Genomic DNA, 21,384 nt, shown 5'->3' with positions numbered 1-21,384 from the left:
TGGTAATTGTCTGAAAATCCATGCCTGTCTCCAGTGATATCCTTATTGTCAGTCTTGCATTCTCGCCTCTTCCTTAAAGTGTCTTTCTGAATTGTTATCTGCAGTTAGTATAGCTGGCACCTTAACAGACTAGTATTAATTTTCTGTTCAAAATATAAGAAACTATGTAAAATGGAGTTTTTACTTAAACCCTGTCTTAATTTTATTATATGTTCTTGGCCTATAGTTTTTACTGATTGTCTCTGTTGATTATCTTTACTTCAGAAAATCTACTATGCAGCATATCGGATTTTTTGCCTTCTTTATGTAATGCAGACCCTTAGAATTCATTTCAAAAGCTGGTAGCAGTACCTGATATTCAGATATTAATTGATATATCATATTTCTTAATTCTATATTTACAGTAGCTTCAGAGTTTATCACTTAATTGGTATTCATGCCATTATCTGTATTAATTTTTTTTCCGGATACTTTAAGGAAAGAGATTTAAGATCCATTTTCCAAAAGTTACAGGATTTTACAAGAGTAAATTCTTGTAATAACAGTATGCTTATGAAACAAAAATGATTTATGCTGCAGTAAATAGTGTAATACATGTAATACGCCAAGCTTGGCCTGGTAATGTTTGTATTCTAACATACTTTTAATTCTATACTGGTTGTTGCTTTAACATCACTGTATTTTTAATTACATTTTTCATAGTGTCCATTTATTCTTTTTACTACAGTGCCTTTGCCTTCTGATTATTCCTTTTAATACTTACTGTGTTATGCAGGGAAATTAAATAAAATGCGCTATAGCTAGTCTTTTATGTATAAAAGGAGTTTATATTTGAATACTAAGTATAGGTAAAGTTTCTCATGGGATTGTTGCATGCAGAACATGCATGCAGAATTTAATTTTGAGGTTTTACTGCACAAGCGTTTTTCTAGAATGGTACTTGAAAAAAATATTTTCGTAGAGACCTTTTTCCTACTATTAAAGTATACTGCAAAGTAGTTTCCAATATAAATGCACCAGCGCCTTTATGTTCAAGGATTAGTCACATAGTGTAGATGCAAAATAAACATAAAACAGTTTTTGTCTTCAAGGTACTTTTCACAAGGGCATACCAGAGACCCACGGTTCCTAAACTTCTTACAAAAACCGAGGGAACTAATCGTGCAACGGGATACGAGGTGGGAGCACAAGAAAAGCTGTGGTGCTGGCTGGTGTTATGCCACCTTGTAGGTCTTTTACTTAAAGGGGTGTCAGAAAATGAAGAGCTTCCAGGCTATGCTGCAGCACCACAGGCTTCCTTGAATACACTCAGCGAGCCAAAAGCAAATTCACTGACATGGGTATCTTTGTGACCTGCAGCACGCTTTGTGCGTATAACTAAGGCTATTTAAAAAAAAAAAAAAAAAAAAAAAAAACCACACACACAAAAAAACCACAAAAAAACAAAACAAAAAAAACCCAACCAAAACAACCCCAAACCCCCCAAAACTGTGTTTGCCAGGTAACAGTGTTGGTCAAGCAGTATAGATAATCTTGCTGAAAAAACATATCTTAGCCTGAAACCAAGAAAAGATGAAAATTGGACTTTGGGGTTTCTCAAAGGAGCCATTTTACACAAGGATAAAATTGCCTACTAACTGTTTGTTTGTTTGGTTGTTTGTTTTTACAGTGTTCCTCTTTTATTTTTGGAGATTTTCTACTTCTTTGTCCCAGTGAAATTATCCTGTTTGGAATGTTTTGTTAAGTTGAGGGTAAGAAGAAAAGGAGAGGGAGAAATGCCTATAAAACCATAGATTATTTTTTATGGAAGATGAGATGGTCCCCATTTGCATTTACAGCTTTACAAGGATTGTAGCACTAGGCTCTTTTTCTTTTTTTGATGGAAATGCTTAATCTGAGCTCAATGGGCCATAATAATTGCCTGTTTCTTTCAGTAGAAATAAACCCACTTGTATGTGACACTTGAAACCTTAACTCTACTTAGTATTATGCACGGAATTGTAGACGGTTCTTCACCAAATATATTTATGACAGCAGCGCTAGTCGATATACAATACCAAGCCAAGGGCATTTGAGAATAAATCAGTCCCTCTAGCTACTGCTATAGCACAGTAACTGATGGTTGTAATAAAACCCCATGAAATTAAAATTCTGTGCATGCAAACACACATACCTAGCCAAGAGAAACCTGAAGCTCTCTGTTCTGGAAAAATTTGCATACGCATAGACATATATAGTCTGTACCCCTTTGTATTAGTAACACAATGTACACAAAAAGTCTATAGGTTTTCAGCACTGTATCATCTCATTAGACTCTCTTCAACATTTGGGGGCTTTCAGGAGTCATGTAGAAAAAAATGTAAGCAGTTCATAGAAGAGGAGGATGGTCCCAGTTACTCCTTGAGGAAGAAGTATTCTTGATTTTATGTCTGAAAGCCTTTTGATGATGCTGTAAGTCACTACCAAAGGCTCTGAAAACCCTACTTCCAGTTCAAATCATCCTATATATTTAGGCAGTCACTGATTTTTTTTTTTTTAATGAGTCGTCTGTGTTTGAGCACCTCAGGCTCTACTTTGTGGTACTGTGAGCTCTTGGGATGGACATTGTATCTTCATTTGTGTTTTGGGTTTTCACATGAAGTACTGAGAAGCCATTTTAAATTAATACACAAGATTATTTATATATTTATGTACAAGCCCATGCTCTCTTTACATATTAAATAACTTGAAGCATCATTTCTTCTGAATTCTGTAGGGTAATGAGATAATGAAAACTAATATGTAGTAAAATGATGCAAGGGAAGTGACTGTTGCCACATGAAATACACCAGAGAGCAGTGTATGGTGTATCTCCTTGTGAAGCACAGCATTTTTGTGCAACACAGCAAGGGAAAAACCCAAGCATTTGATTTTCAAGACAAGACTTTTACAGTCAGATGAGTATCTGATGAGAGAAAACACTGATAGATGGATTTTGCAAACAGTATGAAATGGTACGGACTGTCTCATAGTATCTAGTGAAGTACAACTGGTGTGACTGTGGCAGAGTAATCTATGGGTTTTTTTCAGCTATTTAATCTATGTATGAATGAGGAGAAATATGAGACCTCAATCAGATGAATAGGCAATTACTAATTGTGAAGTTATGTTCTGGTAAAAGCACTGTGACCATGATCAGTGCCAAGTCTTTTGCATCCAACGCTCATGCTCCACGGTTCATGTGTAGGTACTGATTGTAAACTCTCCCTTCCGAATGAAAACAGGCATATTGTTACAATTCAGGTAATCATATTTGCATTGTCCTTTTTGAGGTAGAAGAAAGACAAAAATGTTGGAGGGCCTTTCCTGGAACTTCTGTTAGAGTAGCTGTCTTTAAGCTGCACAGAAAGTTATGGATAAGTCATTCCGGTGTGCCTGCTCACTGGAAAAAGGATGGCTTTATATACACTTTTCTCAGAACACAGGCTAAGTCAATTTACTACAAATGTTTGTTTATGATAAAATATCTACAATATAAAAGACTTTAGATGTTCACTGGTTATCTTTCAACCACTGGTACTGTGCTCCTTTTCAAATGACCTTCTCAATCCTGAAAGTGTTTTGAATTTATAAAGGCAAAACAAATACTTGGGAATGTTGCACTGCAGCAAAAATAGTTTTTCTTTTACATTTTAAGCAGAGTCTTTCTGTAAATAACCCCATCACCATCATCATGTTCTTTTTGTCCCATCACCTCAACCCTTTCTTTAAAATGACACTTAAAAAACTTGGCAGCAAAAAAACCTCCCCAGGTGGACTGTTGGTATTCCTTATCAACTTGAGTAATACTGTTGCTCTCTGTCTGTCTATTGCATCCATAGATGGGTCCTGTTAGTTTCAATTTCTTCAGAGCTAGGGCTTGCATGTCTTTATGAAGAGTGGATGACTGATAAATACATTTAAAAGATCTTAAGTCTCCCACCTGCTACTGTTATTTAAAGAAAATAAAACATATTTCCCTATTCTATTCATGTTCGTGAACTCAGAGAATGACACTAGCAGATTGCACAGTATTTCCAAAGGGTCTTTTTTGTTTGTTTGTTTAAAATGATGGAGCCTGACAGCGTGAGTGTCTTATAAGACTGTTGTCTTATAAAAAGACCTGTAGTCTTGAACTATTGTTCAAGTTCTTTGAAAATTTTTCCTTGATGAAATCCTTGAAAGGGAATCAATATTTTAGGCATTCTTCCACTGAACTCTAGTATGTGAGAGCTTGACATAATGACGCTCAACATATTGACCAGGCTCTTCATGCAGTCTTGAACTAAAAGAAGAAATAAATAGTTCGTTGCATATGGTTCAATCCAGAGACATAACGAAGTAAATCTAGGATTGAGAAGCAGTGTATTTAAAATTGCAGGATATGCACAAGGTTTGCTTCTAGGGTCTCTTGATCATTAATTAAATATGTTATGGCTTTCAGTTTTTCTTGTTTATCTGTACAGGTTTACATACTGTAAATGCATTATTTATGTCTTCCCTTAAGTGCTTAGTACTGCCAGGATGTTTCTCTTAAACTGGCACGGATAGCAAAAAAGACAAAATGAGAGAGAAAATTTGGCACTAGTTAACTGCACAGAAAGCCACTTCTGCCCAAATAAGCCTTTCCCAGATTTATTAAAATAAACTTGAACTGATAAATAGATAAGAGGGATAGACAGATAGATAGGTGGCATCATTGTTTAAACTATGAAAAATACTTTTTCATTAAGGTAAGTTTGGTTTTTCTTTTTTTTTTCTTTTTAATCTCATCCTAATAATGCCTTATCACTAAGCCTTGCTGCTTTTGTTCTGGAAAGCTTCTAGTATGAAGGGTGATGAGGGAGCTATCTGTGTGGAAGTTCGCTTTCTGAGGGAAGCCACCACTGAAATTGATTTTGTTATTATAGCTAAAACATACAGTTTGGAATCAACCATTTGCTGAACTTTGAACAAAGGAAATTGCTGCCATTGGTTTGTCCTGCATATCGCCCCTGTTGTCCTCCATTTCTTGTAGTAAACAGAATGCCATGGGTGTGGTCATAGATTGAGTCAAAAAATATTTTTAAAATACAACTCTCATATTCATATGAAAGCTGTTTGTTTCAAAATAAAGGGATGGGTTTTTCCTATTTGTTTTGCTGTCAGATGTGGTGTAGCAGTTGGATGTTAAGACAATCATCTTCTCCCGACTTGTACATCTTTGTTCTTATTCACTCTTTGTCTCTCTATTGTGTTCTCCCACTGTTTATAAACACTTCTTTTCAATCTTAAATAACATTTCCTGTTGTGGTTTCTCAGATGTTAGGTATTTGTCAATTTTATGTTTCAAATGACAGTAGCAGATAGCCTTATAGATGACTAATTAAAACACAGAATTAATTATCTGCCTACATAGACAATAACTGTAAACCTTGCTCCACTCTACAAATACTTGATACACTTTTTTTGGGTTGTGGTTTTTTTGTTGTTTGTTTTGGTTTGGGTTTTTGGGGTTTTTTTTACAAATTTTGCCTTTCTTCCATTCTGAAATTCCCCCCGCCCCCCTTGGTTTCTAAATACCCAGTGTTATTGGAAGCTTGCATGTTTGTATTATCAGCGTACATGGAACCAGCTGTTCTGAGTGAGACTGGAGGTCTCTATGACGTCCAAGAAACGACCTTTATGCATTCCTATGGAAGAGAGGAACAAAGCAAGCTCCTCCAGAATTTTTTTCCAGCCTCCAGCAACTTTGTGTGACAAAGGTGGTGTCTGTGCATTTAATCATCTTCTATAAGTTTTTCTTTGATTTTTTTTTTTTTTTTTTTTTTGTCCACAGCACCTACTCCTTTATTTACACATGTATGAAGAATCATTTTTTTACTTAGTTTGAACTGGCCACCTATTACTTTCATTTGTTGCCATCAGTTTGGTTTTTTTGGAGGAGAGAAGCAGCAATCATTCTAGCTTTTCCATCTCCATGTTATTTATGATTTCATAGATACCTACTCCCAGCCATCTCTTTCTAGGCTGAAGTATTCTGGTCCTCCTACTTGCTCCTGTCTAGATATATATCCTTATCTTTAACCACCTTTGTCACCTTTCTGTCTGAAGACAGAATACCTGTAAATCTATGCAGCTAATGTGAGGTCAGAACCAAAAGTTTCATCCCATGGGGAAGAGGGCAACACCTTCTTTTGAAGGCTGATGTTAAAGGTACAATCCGAATATATTTTCCACTATATCTAAATGGAAATAAAATAGTAAATATAAATTTCAGGAATTCTTTCCAAAAGACTCTTCACAATCATCTCAAAAGGGCCTAAACTAGTACTATAGAATAGCTTGCAGCTGCTGTGGAATAAACAAAGTATCTTCGTAATTTACCTAAACATGCAACTAGCATGTCCCAGGCCCACCAGTGTGATATGGCAGATGAAATGGGAAGAATTGTAAATCTCTCCTTTTTTATGTATTTTATCAGAGAATCTAAACTTGAGCCATGTATGGCTGTGCAGTACAAAGGTAAGAAAATCAGAGGATAAACACAGATGAGATGGAAGGATTACCTAATTCCATATCCTGTGGCTGTAAAGCAAATGTAAATCTGGTGTTTGTTGTTTCTAATGTAACAATGCAATTTACAGCAGCATTTTGAATAACCTTTATCTCCTGTTGATTTCTGTGCTGAACATCTTTTCTACATGATTACATTTTTGACTTCTTCTGAAGCTTTTAAAATTATTACTACTACTACTACTACTGAAGTATTAGTAGTACTTAATACCTACAAAGATTACAGTTCTACTATGTTCTGCAGGCAAGTTATGAAAAATACCTGTTGCAAAAGTTAGGCTTGCTAGGCAACTGACTGGAGAAAACAGGCAAATTTGACAAGAGGTGCAAAAGAAAGAGTGATAAAATTATGTTGAGTTAAATAAAAAGCAATCACAATATTCTAGCCTTCTGTAATGCATTGCATGCTCTGTTGCATTCTCCTTTTCCCCCTTTGTTTTCTTCAGTTAATCACCATGTTTGTTCAGTTTTCTTTTTCATTTTTTTTAATGCCTGAAGAGTAGCCTGAGAAATACTGGAAAAAATATAGGGGCTGAACATTTCTTTCTAGAAAAATAGCTGGTACTTCTGCAACACAAATTATAGAATGTAAGACTGGCAGCCTTATCCAAAGAAGCTGACCAGTGAAATGTTATAAAAACAAATAATTTTGGATGTTGTTCAGTTTGCAAAGCGGAGCTCACGTACTGTTAGTTCGGCAAATTACTTTCTTCACCCATTTATCTGTGAAAAAAACAGTGATACCTGTTTTGTGTTATGACTGCTCAGGACAAAACTGAATTAGGTAGTAATAGTGTTGTTATGTTTATAGAATATATCCTACAAACAGTCAAAGAGTGGGTAACTTTAGATGGTTACAATTTGAAACTTGTTTGTTTTAATGTGTGTAGGACCATTGTCAAAAACAACTATTCACATTTCAACCAATATTTTTTTCTGAAAATTGGAGTTAAGATCTCTGGTGTGGAGGCTTACACAGAGAAAAACCTAAATAATAAAAAAAACCTAAACAAAAACCCCCAAACTCACTTCAAACTTGGACTAGATGATCATTGTAGGTCCCTTCCAACTGAAATATTCTATTTTATATTTTTTAAATAATGTGAATAGATGCATCTAGAGCAGATTCTGATCTAAAACTAACTCTTGAGACTTATGCAAGTACACTTATTATGCAGACTAATATAACCTTAAAGTAATTCATAAATGGTGTGAAGGCGTGAACTTTGAAAAATGGAATCATTAGTCTGCAAGAGATAAGTCACTTTAGCTGTACTTAATTTTACTTTTTAGGGGAAGATTGTAAATAGACCTATGCTGAATTCCTTTACCTTTTTCTTCCCTGCTAGAGAACTTTAAGAAAGGTATCAAAAGAGCATTTATTGCTGTTAGATTTTATTTTCGTACAGAGATTTCATTGTAAAACTTCTGCTATGTATATAGAAGGTTTAGCTTGTAACTTATTTATTAGGACTCCTTTTTCTGTGTTGAAAAATGGGCTGGCGGTTTTATTCTTTTGTAAGTAACCTAACTTTGCCTGAGAAGTTCCCTTTTTTGTAATCACAACAGAGTGAAAATATCTTGTACAAATGGGTATTGGTTCATGTTTTAACTTTTTGTAAGTGCAAAGTAGTAAAAAGTGTACTCTGATTCTCTGAAAAAACCCTTAGAAAACATCGCATCAGATTTCATTTTCATGCTTTATGAATTGTGCTTGCCATGTACATTAATTACAGAAATGGCAGTGATTACACTTTCAACACTAATGATACTCAGTAACGATTCTAAAAGTATTCTAAAAATACTTTATTTTAAAAACAAAACAAAAAACAACCAACCAAAAAAACCTCTCACCACAGGTTGGACAAATCGATATCTGAGTGCCCTCCTGAGCACCTGAGCAAAGCTTTCAAAGTTTTCTTCAAGAGGTCCCGGTGGCAGGATTGAGTTAGAAACTGGGGAGCTAGGAACTGGATGTTTCAGAGCTGCTGTTCAGTTTCTTGAGCTCTTCCTAGAGGAGCCCCTTTCTTTTTGGCAGAGCAGTGACTTCACAAATTGTGCTGCCATTGACTGATGATTCATGTCTGGTGTTACTTGGTAGTGAGCTCTTGCTCAGCAACCAGCTCTCGCACTTCAAGAGTGTTTCTTATAAACCTGGCAGAACATAAAGACAGCAGTATGGAAAAAAAATATGCATTGGAATCAAGTCTTCTTCAGAGTTCTTTTTATACCAGATCAGAAAAGGAAGTTGTCATAGGAATGCATTTTATCACTTCCTGAAGCTTCTGTTTCTTTACTTTGAAGGTGTGCTGTGAATATATCATGGTATCTTAGTAGTGGGATATTCAGAAATATAACACAGGCTTGTGATAGAACAGAAAAAGGGGAAAGCTTCTAACTGAACTGAACTGCCAATGAGATCCTTAAAATCTCAAAAATGCTTTTGTACTTCAGACTTGTGGGTTCTGGTGTTAATTTCCTTTTGACTGTTGTAAATTTAAAATACTAAGTGGAAAAAAAAATACTTTTTTGCAGTTAGATCTACAATACACTATGTGTTTAGACTCATGGCTGTGTTTCCAGTATTTATTCATGTAAGATACGTAGACCTAGCAGTTTTGTTGTGGCAAGAATGCTATGCTTTCAAAGTTGTTGTTTTTTGTTTTTTTCTTTTTTCCTCTTGTAGAGTTCAAAGCAACAGATGAGTTGTGAAAGAGAACAGCTAAGGGTAAGTGCAATGATATGCAAAATGTTCTGTTTCTTTAAACCACAAGCAGACTCTAGTTTGTGCTACTGACAGATGGATTACTTTATTTAAGAGGAACATATTTAGCTCATTTGTTGCTTGTTGGTAAATATTGTACATATCTCAGTATAAAACAGTTATAGTAGATACAGGTTTTTCTTCCATAATTTAGTGAGATTTGGCAGTAAATATCTCTTTACGGGAGCTCTCTTGACACTCAGCGTGCTCTTCCTATGCACCGTGTGAAGATTTAGTACTGGTAAAGGTCACTATCTTTCTCAGGCTTTCTCCACTACCAGATTGTTTCAAACAGGAAGACGCTATCCTTTGCATTTTTTATAGTATGTATGCTTTCAGAAAGAAATCAGTGCTAAGAATGTGAGGGAACTGGCAGAAAAGGTCCAAGTATCTTAGTGTATATATCAGTTGTGTACAGTCTGTAAACAAGATGGAGTTCCTGAAGCCAGGATGCTGACCTTTTGTTTTCCCCTTTTGCTATCTATGTTAAAGTGACAGTGTTTTAACCAGCTTTTAGTCACTGCTCCCTTTAAATGTTACAAATGCTTCATATCTCTGCAGATGCTTTTTCATCACAAGTATTTCCTTGTTCAACTGATTGATTCTAGTATTTGTTTGGAAAGGCATAAGAGTTTTCATTAATAAAATAAAAAAAAGCTTTTGGGGTCATCCAAGTGTTGCTTAATAGACCTACATTTTTTGATACCACATTGTGGGTATTTTCTTGAAATCCCATATGCAAGTAGAGATGGGGAGGCAGGCCTGAAGGAAGTGTAAGGTTTTTATGCAAACAAAAATATTATTAGAAAGAGAAAAAGCAGCATTTTTTTTTGTTTGCAGTTTACTAAGCTTCAGCAGTGCCTGCATGACTTGCAAGTATAAAGAACATACTCATCTTAAAATAAGTTGTGCAGTGTTCTTAAACATTTAGCCATTCATTAGATTAACTTCATCAACATATCTAGATGCTTCAGCTGGTCTTCACCATATTTGCAATGGGATTTTTGGTAAACAAGTTATACAAGAATGATGCGTCACTTATTGTCCTTCTTTTCTTGCTGACATGTGACTGCGTTGCTATTGTACTGAAGCTGGAGTGACAAAGCTTTGTTTAATCAGTAGTAATGTCTCAACAGAGCAGCTGTCAAAGTTAAAATATTGCAATAGTACCTGAAGGACAATCTTTTCAAGAGGTAGCAGTGCCATGAGAACAAAGAAAGTTTTGATTTCGTTTTATTGGTTTTATTAAGTTTTCTCCTTTGAATGAAAAAAACCCATTGTTTTGAAATATAATAGGAGGAGGCCCCCAGCTCTTTCTTCAAGTAAATATGTGTGGTCTTTCGAAGCAGTGAATAAAATGTGATGCAGTAAAATTTCATGTATCTTTCTATTCCAGTATTACACATTTACATCTTAAAATGAGCTCAGTACTTATGATGCCTTTGTGTCATATCAAAATGGAACTTTTCATGGCAGCTTAGGAAAGAACCATGTCTCCAACCTACTAACGTTAGGTACATCTCCTTCTGCTACTGCTGTGACGTTCCTGTTACGTGAAATATAGTTCTCAGTGTAAACTTTGCAATGAAAGCGGTACACCACCCCACAGAGCTAGAGCTTGTGGCTGCAGTACAAAAACTACAGCCACCCAGAAGTCTCACACAGACAGATACAGTGAAAGCAACAATTGCAGCGCTGAGCGTGGTAGAGCAGTTCTTTGCCTTTCCCTCAAACTCCCAAACCTTTACCAGTACCCAGAACCTATTCCAGTTTACAACAGCTCATCTGCTGTGACAAAAGGGCACAGTGAAATTTCAATATCCTGTGTGGAGATGTTTTGGTCATAGTTCAGTGCTGGCACCTCTGACCCTCCTTAGTCACGCTGTGAACAGCCCCCCGCTGCCGAGTTCTGCACCTTCAACACTCTCGGGGTGTAACTTGACCATTCTGTCACTTTGAGGTTGGCTCCCTAACTGAGCAGTGCTGTTAAAGACATGTTTAATTGGCTGAGTTAGATTTTTCAGATTTTGGGGGGGGGGGCGGGGATGACCTACCGTGAATACTTGGATGTGAGGCAGTTTCTTCACAATAAAATATTGTTTCATCCCAACTGAAAGACCTGAAATATAACAAGAGAACAGGATTAAAACAACAAAATGTGAACATCCATTTGTGTTTGTTAAACTGAGTTAAAACTAGATCATCCTTAGATCATCTAATAATATAATAAAAACGACATATCTCCCACCTTCCTTGCTAAGTCTAAGATGACAATGTGTCTGCCACTCCGTTTTTGATTCCCTCATCATTCCTTAGTCTATAAGTCCTAAAGAAGTTCCAAAAGAAAGGCACTTTAAGAAAGGCCTGTTTAAAGCATAATAGTGCAAATAAATAATTAGACATTGTGTGGCTATAGAAAGAAATATCCAAGTCTTACTATAACCATTTATTCAGACATTTCTCACCTCATATCTGTTTCATTGGCTTTTACATTCTAAATGCAAAGCAGAGACTCACTGTTCTGGAATAAAACATTTAAAGAAATGAAACTCTTACTCATATTGGAGCCTATGGCCATTATACATTATATTTACAATGAATGATAATTCTAGTAATTAAGGAAGTCTGTATATTTTAACCCTTTTCTGCTCAAGCTTTGAAAATGAAAGTGGCCACAAGTTGGTAACTTATGCGCCTTGCCAACCTGGTACAATTCCCAGCTAGACATTAATGTTTATGCCTGAATTATTTAAATGAGAATTCATACAGAAAGCTATGGGAATTTTCTCTCTTGCACAGCTGGTTTGGTTTGTTGGTTTTTTTGTTTTGTTTTGTTTTTTTCATTTGGATATATAACACAAGCTGACTTCGGTATATTTCCATCTGCTTTAAAAAAAATTACAAAGTGTTAATGCCATTTTTCAAGTTTTCCTTTCTCTTGAAAATTTTCATTACCCTGTGCTGCCTTGAATACTAATTTTTTTCATATTTCTGTAATTTCTTTTTGCTTTCTAATCTGGCTTCATTTAAATCAAGTTGTACTAAAAACCTAATGTGTCTGTGAAGGGAAATTGACTCCTCAGTATCACTCTCTCCAGCTCCATCCACACACTGCTCTTTGTCAGTATTTCCTTTAAAGAAAATAATGATACTGTTTAGTCCTCATTCTGTGTTGTGTTCTCCAATCCTGATTTACAAATCTCTTCTTGGACAGATACACCCTATCCTCTTCTCTGGCACTTGCTGGTTTCTGAGTTGCTGTGTGGAGCTTAATTGTCATTCTGATGCATTATAAATGACCTGAGAAGACACAGAACTCGGAGCTTGCTCAAAATCATTTAAAACACTTCTCATATTTGGGTCTGAAAAACAGACTCTGAAACATGAATGGTACAGGTTATTTAAGGCTGTGAAGAAAATCAGGATACCAGCCCTAGTTAGAAGTAAGCTGTAATACATAAAGCCATGTACATAAAGTGTAGCGACAGCCGCAGAAGTCTGTCTACTGCTTCCACTGAAATTCCCTTACTGTTCTGACTTTAACAGTGGATTTGGGGGTTTTTATCATAGCCTAAGGACATTATTGAAACTTACAGACTAACTTAAACCTTACCGACCTTTACCCAACCTTCCTTTCAACTAAGAAATTACTATTTTGCATTATCAACTCAACGTAATTGTTTAAAGTGAACTTCTGTATTTATGTGCGTGAGTCTTGCTGTATAAGCTAATGTATAATGGTATATGTATAAGCTATATGTATAAGCTAATGCTGTTGGTCCTTGTGCAGCAATACTTGATGAGCTCTCTAAGGTGGGCATAGACCAGTTTTAAACTCTAATGTTAGGAGGGTTTATAAATGTTCCTGCGAATACCAATGAGGTCTAATGGTAAATGGTGTGATTAACTTCCTTGATCTGAAATTTTAAGTGACCTAGTTGTTGCTCTAATTAACAGCTTATTTCACATGCACTTATTATCAAGATGCATTATATGCAGTCAGAGTTCCTTCTCTGGTCTGAAATATGGGGAGGGCAGGGTCTTACTATCATCTTGTATTTAATATCAACTTACTTTTTTTGGTAGTACTCTAATTTTCAAGGAGGCAAAAGGAAGCTTTGCATTCAGTATCGTTCTATTTGTCTTGTCTTTTCTATGGTAAATGAAATAAGCTGCAGCATGCAGCCAAAAATGTATTAAAGTTATGCCAGGTAGAGGGAAAACAAAAGCAAATGCGTTTATGTTCAGCATAATTTTTAAGCAACCGTAATCCTGCAATATTTAGCTTTCTTTGTGTCTTTGTTCAGTGCATTAATTCATCAGGCTGTAAGGTACTTAGCTGTGTAGATGTGGTTTTTTTGGAAACTTTTTAGAGAAAATTTTTGAAGCTCATCATTGTGGTATTAGCTTTCTGCAGTGATCTAAGAATAATCCACTGATAATTTTTATGTACAATGTTCCTGTGATGCACTAAGGAGGTAAATTGTGATTCAGTGGCAGATGCTAATTTTTTAATCAGTTTGAGCTGAGAGGAAAAAAACCCAAACAACTGGTAAGAGGAGGAGAATCGGAGTGGAAGTGATTTGTTGAAGTAGATGATATTTTTGAGCATTTTCTGAAATAATTTACTGTGGTGATAGCATAGCAGAACTTACATGGTGGTGGGCCAAAGAACGGTGCTTTCAATCTCTACCACTTCCCACACTGGACTGGAGAAAAGGAAAGGTATATAAGCTCGTTCCATGAGTCAGTGATGCCTTATCTTGTTACCAGAAAGCAACACAGTAATTCATAGTGTTTCTGCAAAACTGGGCAGCTAGTTCTGGCCATTAATAAAAATTTCACTGTTTTTCTTTTCCTTCTGAAAATCTCTTGGTATGCAATTGCAAATCATGTGTGTACATTTTGCCAGGAAGAATAATCTGGAACTACCTAGTATTACACATCCCTCTCTTAAAGGAGAAAGGGTTAAAACGGGAAAAGCTAAGATACACTACTAGAGTTGGATCAATCCGATGTGTGTTTACTACTCATCCTTTTCTTAGGAATTCACATAGGTTATGCTGCATTTGGCATGCTAGACAAGTGGCTTAAAATGATCCTTCTTTAATTTCTGTAGTTATTCTGTAGTTTAATTTCCATTGCAGGTAGATGGACTGGAGTTTTAACATACTCTTTGGTCCTTCTGCATGGTGGATTTCTATTCTCATTTACTCATATATCAAATAAGTGACTGAGCAGCTAGGTTTTTAAAGGGAACGAGACAGGCATTGAGAGTATTATAATAACTGGAAAAAAAAATTTCCATCAACAATCTAAATGATGTAGTGTTATAAACACGTATATTCATTGGGCCACATTGACTCCTTGAACCAGTATTGTTTGAAGTAGAGAGAATGAAGGAATATTGATTATAATATGGACATCATGTTCTAGTATTGATGGTAATGGTCTTTTTATGTTCTGTAAAATCTTTCTAAACCTTACTTGTTTAAACTGGTCAGGTTTACTTCTCTACTAAACCATTTAATTATGCTTTTTTAAGTAGCTGCCAATTTTTTTCAAAGCAGCAAAGTTACAAGGAAGAATAAATTAATCCTAAACAAAAATGCAGATGCACACATCAATATTAATATGTATGTATATACATACAAAAACATATATCTGTGTTATATATAGAATACAGTTTAAGAATCCACTCCTACAGACTTGTAGTTGACATGAGACAGAGCATATACGCCATACTGTTTAAATAAAGGGTGAAATCTTGGCTTCAGCTAGGCCAGGATTTTAGAAGTGTATACTTGTTCTTAGTCTCTCGCAATGTGTTTTTTTTTTTTTTTTACAGTAAAAGAATCTGAACAGTAATTGTGTTCTGTTCTCTTCTGCAGCAAAATCCCAAGTTGTCCTGAAAGCCAAGTCTTTCTGTGTGTTCAACAGAAATGGTTTTCTTAGTACAGAATCCCAAGCAACTGTATATAAATTTCCAGGAAGCAGGATAGATAAATAAAAATAAGCTATGCTAAACAAACAAAAATCATGTTTTATCAAGCTGATGTTAGTTTTGAGACCTCTTGAATTTTTGGACTCAGGCAGGGAGCTATTCCTGTTGTTGGAAGATGAAGATAAATACAGAATTTAAAATAAAATACAGAATTTAGTTCTACTAATTTTTCTCCTCTTTACAAAGCCTTGCAGCAAAAATTTCTTTAGAAAAAACTGTATTAGTCAACAGTCTCACACTTTTCACTGTGTTTGCAGAAGCTGTTGGGACACTAAGATCAGCAAACAAACATCCCTGCTACATATATCTGTTTGATGCTTTCCTAATGTATCCTAATGAAGGGCGGTCCTGGACAGCGTAACCACTGCAGGAGCCTCACCAGTCTGGAAACTGGTATATTTAAACATCAAAGTCTGAATTGTATCTTCTGGTTTTGAGACTGAAATAAACTCCCACAACATGCTGCTGTGCTAAGAACATAAGTATAAATTGCTTAGAATGCCACCTCTTTACAGGCTTGAGAAACAGCTACCTAGCTTTGGAAAAAGTTATTAAAAAAAAAAAAAAAAAAAAAAAAAAGGCAGCCATGATCTGTCGTTGTTATTCACATCTGGGATTTATTTTACCTCTTCATTTGTCCTGTTCATTTAAATGGGGTGAAAATACTGTGAAAGTAGACATAATTCATGTTGAGAAATTATTGCTAAGTTATTAGTTTTAACTCCCTTCATATTGTAAAGTATCTTTTTAACATTTAAGTGAAATTGGCAAACCCTATACAATAGATACAGAAAATATGAATGTAAATACATAAAGTATAAATATGAATGAAAATACATAAAGTACATGCTAGTTGTACCTGGAGAAGAAAAGTCTTTCCTACTGCTTGTTTATAAGACCTTAATAATCTTCCCCAAAATATGGAGCAGATGGATTTTTTGAATGTATTTAATCTGTACCAAGTATGGAAAAGTTTGTTTGTCAAGTTATGCTGGCACTTTATCAACAGAGCAATGCATGACAATTATGTCAATACATGTAGACTGCCCAGAGAAAAAAATATTCTAAGTCAAACCACAAATTAAAAGCGGAAATAACAGCTCTAAGGAACTGATGATGAAATCCCTTCAAATCACCATCCTAATATCCCCAGTCTCTGTCACTGAAGTGGGGTAAGTCCCTTGCTCCATGTCTTGAATATGTGCTTGAGAGAGATCTTCTTGTGTTTTAGATGCCATAGTCTTCCAAGAGGAAAAAAGAGAATAAAACCAAAACAGTTGGTAGGTCCTAAAAGATAATGACGAAAGGGGTCGGTGTCTACTGGGACCAATACTATGTAATATCTTCATCAGTGACATGGTGGGACTGAGCGCACCCTCAGCAAGTTTGCTGACAACACCAAGCCGTGTGGTGTAGTCAACAAGCTGGAGGGAAGGAATGCCATCCAGAGGGACCTCGATGGGCTTGAGAGGTGGGGCCGTGCAAACCTCATGAAGTTCAACAAGGCCAAGTGCAAGGTCCTGCGCGTGGGTCAGGGCAATCACCAATATCAGTACAGACTGGGGGACAAATTGATTGAGAGATGGAAGAAATAGTAAGCCGGTATTTTTATATTAGTAGCATGGTATCTAGAGGATCCATTTTATAAACCAGGAAGTTGGGAAAGGTAAAATTGCTTTGCAGATTTGTAACATCTTTGTTGTTTCTCACCCCTGGGAGAAGCTGACCTTGACTCAGGAATGTTTTTCCCCCCACATCTGTTTGATGTTGAGTATGTTGAAACTTTGATCACCTCTGTTATCTTTAAAGACAGCATGGCTTAGGGGGAGTGAGATATAAAACCTAAGTACATCGTATCACAGGCATTTTTCATGCTCCACTAATACTGGAAATTTAAGCCCTTGTGTAAAGGGGTGGCTACAGGTGTATTCTAAGTATGTAATCAAATGTCACGTAGACTGTTATTCCACAGGTAATGGGAAAAAATACAGATATACTCTGTGCTTACAGGTTCATTGGGGCAATTTATAGCATTTCTCTTTCATACAGTAGTTGTTTCTTCCTCTGGATTCTTAAGATCTCTTTGAGTACAATACTGAAAGTAAAAAAGTGGCCTTCATCTCAAGGTCACTCTCCTACTCGATAGCAGCTGCCTTCGAAAGAGTGCGTAATTAATAGTTCTATAACCTTGATTTAGTCTTTTCCTTTGGTTGGTTCTCCCTACACGCTATAGATTACTTCATATGCTATGAGCTCATTTCTCCTTTTTTTTCTCATTCTCTAAACTATTGCTTTCTACAACTGTTTTCATCGTTGTGAAAAATCATTTATATAGCACCATAAATTACAGGCACTTTACAAGCAAAGAGTAAGATACTGCCTTTGCCCCAAATAGTTTATGGTTCAGATACATCCTTGATTTCTGGTGTACCTTTTTTACTTAACACAATGGCCTGGAAATTTTAAGGTAGATTGCATTAATCTCCTGTTTTATTCCCACAATTTTTCGTGATCAAATGATGGCAATCACAACTGTATGCCTCAATTTGTCATGTAGGTAACTAATCATTTGTTTGCTACTTAGCATAAAGGTATTGTAAACATTTCTGCTTACTAATAATTCCAGGCATGCATTTTTGTGCATATACATTTGCATCTGAAAGCTCCAGGCACTGGAAGAAAAATCCAGACTTTTGATCGTTTAGCTCCTCCTACCCCTGTTCTTTTTTTTTCTTGATACTGTAACTGGCATTTCCACTTTCTTGTAATGAAAAATCCCAGGAATTTTCATGTGATATTGCCACAGTGCCAAAGTAAAAAACTGACAGCATGTTATGTAATGATGCCTTTGAAAAGGTAGTTTATTTTTTTGAGTTTGGCTCATTTGCTAGGCTCCCCACTCAAGGATTTCTTATACCTGGTGTACAGTCCTGCTTCCACTAAAATGCACTTTTAAAATCTAATTGCAGTTACCATTTAAGTTGAAAATCATGAAAAATATTATCTAATATTTGCCTGAAAATTAGCAATCCAAAATAAAACAAGGGAATGTTACTATAATTATTTACTATTCTTCCTTCACCTTTAAATACAGATTAAAACAAACAAACAAACAAAAAACCACACACACAAAAAAACAACTGTAAATCTAGGAGACTATAAACTCACTTACCAACTTAATTTATCCTAAGCCCTTGAAATGTCCAGGTCTTGGGTGCTGGTCATCTTCCTAGTCATATGCTCAGATGGAAATGTGGAGTCCAGTATGGTATTGTGGTGTTTTCTTTTGGTTATGATAAACTTGTATTATAAAGTATCTATTTTACAGGGAGAGACAGGGAAATACTTTGAATGTTCATCAGTGACTTATATATAACGAAACTTACAAAGTCTGGATACATACGAGTTTGGAATTTTTTTTCACATATTGACATTAGAATAGAACAATCATAGTGTGCTGACAAAGCCATGCACTTCTTTCTGTTTTGAAAATAGTAAGCAATGCTTACTCTACAGTTTTCAGATCTAATGGCTGCAAAAAAATAATAGTTTCCATACTTTATTCAGGACATTAAAATTATGATACCTCTGACTGACCCAAAATAATAAACAAAAATGTTTTTTCACTCATTTCTTGTTTTTAAAAGGTATTGGAGACTTATCTTAAATAATACATAATGTTATTAGAGTTATATTTAACTATTAGAAAGACTTTTACCATTTTTAGAGGACTCTGTGGCTTATGATACCAGTTATATAATGATATGAAAAATATTGGCTTTCATTTGTATTCACAGATATTTTCTGATAGTTTTTAACTTTCTCTCTAAATAAACATGCTCCTTCTAGGATGGAGAAGCAAAACCTATAACGCTCACCAAAAATAACCCACTTGACCTCAGTGTAATAAAGACATGTTATTGGTTGCTGGTTTTTTTTTTTGTTTGGGGTTTTGTCTGGTGGGTTTTTGCACACACACACCCCCCCACCCCCCCACCCCTTCACTCTCCAGGAAGTTTAGCTAGGAATAATGGAAAATTACTATATAGACCAGAAATGAGTTATGTACGTGAAACCAGAGATGACACGAAAGGGCCATAGTGTTCACAACTCAGTGAACAGCAGTCAGTTAAAAAGGCTGATAAAAATCATTATAAATAAATTCTACTAAAATGCTCCTGTGATAAATTCTTCATTGCATTAGTTAGATCTTCACTACCTCCCAGCTACTGCTTTGGGCTTCTGATGGCACTGAACAGTCTCCTTCAGCAGCCACACACTTGAAGGACTGGGGAGAGAAATATGGAACCATGTGGGAATTGTGGGGAGAAGGGTGAAGTGAAAACAAGTCTCTTTCCACAGCCTCCATCAGGAGTAATTGCGGGGAATGAGAAACTTGCTGTGAAAAGGAGCTCCTCCACCAAAGCTAAAGGCCAATGATAACAGAGGCATCTGAAAATCTTAATAAAATCAGTCAACAGAGTTCTTTTTAGTCCCTTGCAAACAAAACCTCTGTAACCTACCATAACACAGTGATGTAGACTGAGATGCATTTAAAATAAAATAATAGTTGAAATTGTAAAAGCAAAAAAGTTTCTGGAAATCTTATTAACACTTCTGTACTTGCTCATTTCAAAACTGATGTCAGTGACATGAGTGCTGTAGTTAGTCAAGTTCTTATAAAAATGTTTGAGAATTTTTAAAAATTGTTAATAAATAAATGTATGGATAGAAAACAGCATTGTAAAAATTATAGCTAAGTGGTCACACACGACTCTCTTCTGAGTACTCATATTCAGAAGAGCAAAGAATATGGTGTATATAGTCAGGGGTGTTAAAGATCTCACCTGGATATAGCCGCGTTGCCAGCTGTGAGGAGAAAGCTTCTTTGTTATTAATCGTTCTCCCAGAAGATTGTCTAGGAACCATCGGCTGGAATCATTATAAATATAATTGGTCTGCAAACAGAATTTAATTTCTATTCCATACACTATTTGGATATTTCCCAGGATGTTGTCATTCCTAATCTGAAGAATCATAGAACAGCCCAGGTTGGAAGGGACCTTGAAAGATCATCTGGTCCAACACTTAGAAAAGGTTGAAAGAAAAAAACAAACCCGAAAAACTCATTTTTCAATTTTTTTAATGAAACAGTATTTCCGCATTTGATTTGGAATTATTCAAGCTTTATTTTGAAAGCATTGGAAAATGCTGAAGTTATTAAAAATAGAAAAAAGTTTAAGTATGCAACTGTAATCATACTACAGTTAGTATGACAATATAATGTGGAGAAAACTCAGTTGAAACAAACAGTTTTGACATTATTATACTAAATAACAAAAGCAGACTTATGTTCCTGCATGTTTTCCTAAACAAAATTCCACCCAGATGCGTGCCACATTTCTGCATTGTTTATTTTGCTCTCTTGCTGAAACCAAAGCGCAGTATTGATGCATTGCTCTGCACTTCCAATCGTGCATTACATGGAGCACTGGGTCAGTTGTGTGGCTCAGCCTTTTGCCGGCTTACGTTCATGCTGGGGGAACAGGGAGTGCATGTTCGTTCCTTTGCCAGGTGGTGTAAAGAATGTAAACGGTATTGGAATTTGTAACATAGAAATAGTCTTAAAAGGTGTATTTTAGGCTAAGAAAATTTTAGCATATGTTTTATTAGGTGGTCATGCTCTCTGACTTGCATGTTTGAATATCCATAATCATGGAAGACCTTAATTCAGAACATTTAGCTAATGTGGAGAGTCATTGTACAGAGAGCATCCGCGTTTAATGCTCAGAGGGAAACAATGCAAAATATCACCCCTGAGTGGCCATATAGGCTTTTATGCAATCTGATAACTGCAGTCCAGGAGTCTCTCTGCCTGTAAAGAATTGCATTAGTGAGCTCTACTCATTTAGGATTTCGTTGTTTGAAGTGCAGGTCATAATGGAAAACGAGCCTTGCTAGGTACCACTTTGCCCTGTATGTAACATGTACTTTAGATACATTAACTAAATAGAAACAGGGTACCCATTTCTGAATGTTCTTT

At 35.8% G+C, this 21,384-nt stretch overlaps 1 protein-coding gene across 14 annotated transcripts in view; it reads left to right on the top strand.

The window, feature by feature from the left end:
* Positions 1-21,384, top strand: part of RBFOX1 (RNA binding fox-1 homolog 1) — a 1,358,224-nt gene that overhangs the window by 935,053 nt on the left and 401,787 nt on the right. For 12 of the 14 annotated variants that reach the window (XM_030002529.1, XM_030002523.1, XM_030002528.1 and 9 more), the window contains one exon: positions 9,260-9,301. The exons of the other annotated variants lie outside the window; for them this stretch is intronic. In XM_030002529.1, the coding sequence (XP_029858389.1) occupies positions 9,260-9,301 (42 nt within the window). The remainder of the gene's footprint in view (positions 1-9,259; positions 9,302-21,384) is intronic. 14 annotated transcript variants of the gene reach the window in all.

This window comes from Aquila chrysaetos, chromosome 25 (assembly GCF_900496995.4).
Source record: "Aquila chrysaetos chrysaetos chromosome 25, bAquChr1.4, whole genome shotgun sequence".
Classification (NCBI taxonomy): domain Eukaryota; kingdom Metazoa; phylum Chordata; class Aves; order Accipitriformes; family Accipitridae; genus Aquila; species Aquila chrysaetos.
The sequence above is the reverse complement of the archived record's forward strand: the minus strand, read 5'-3'. Positions and strand labels throughout refer to the sequence as shown.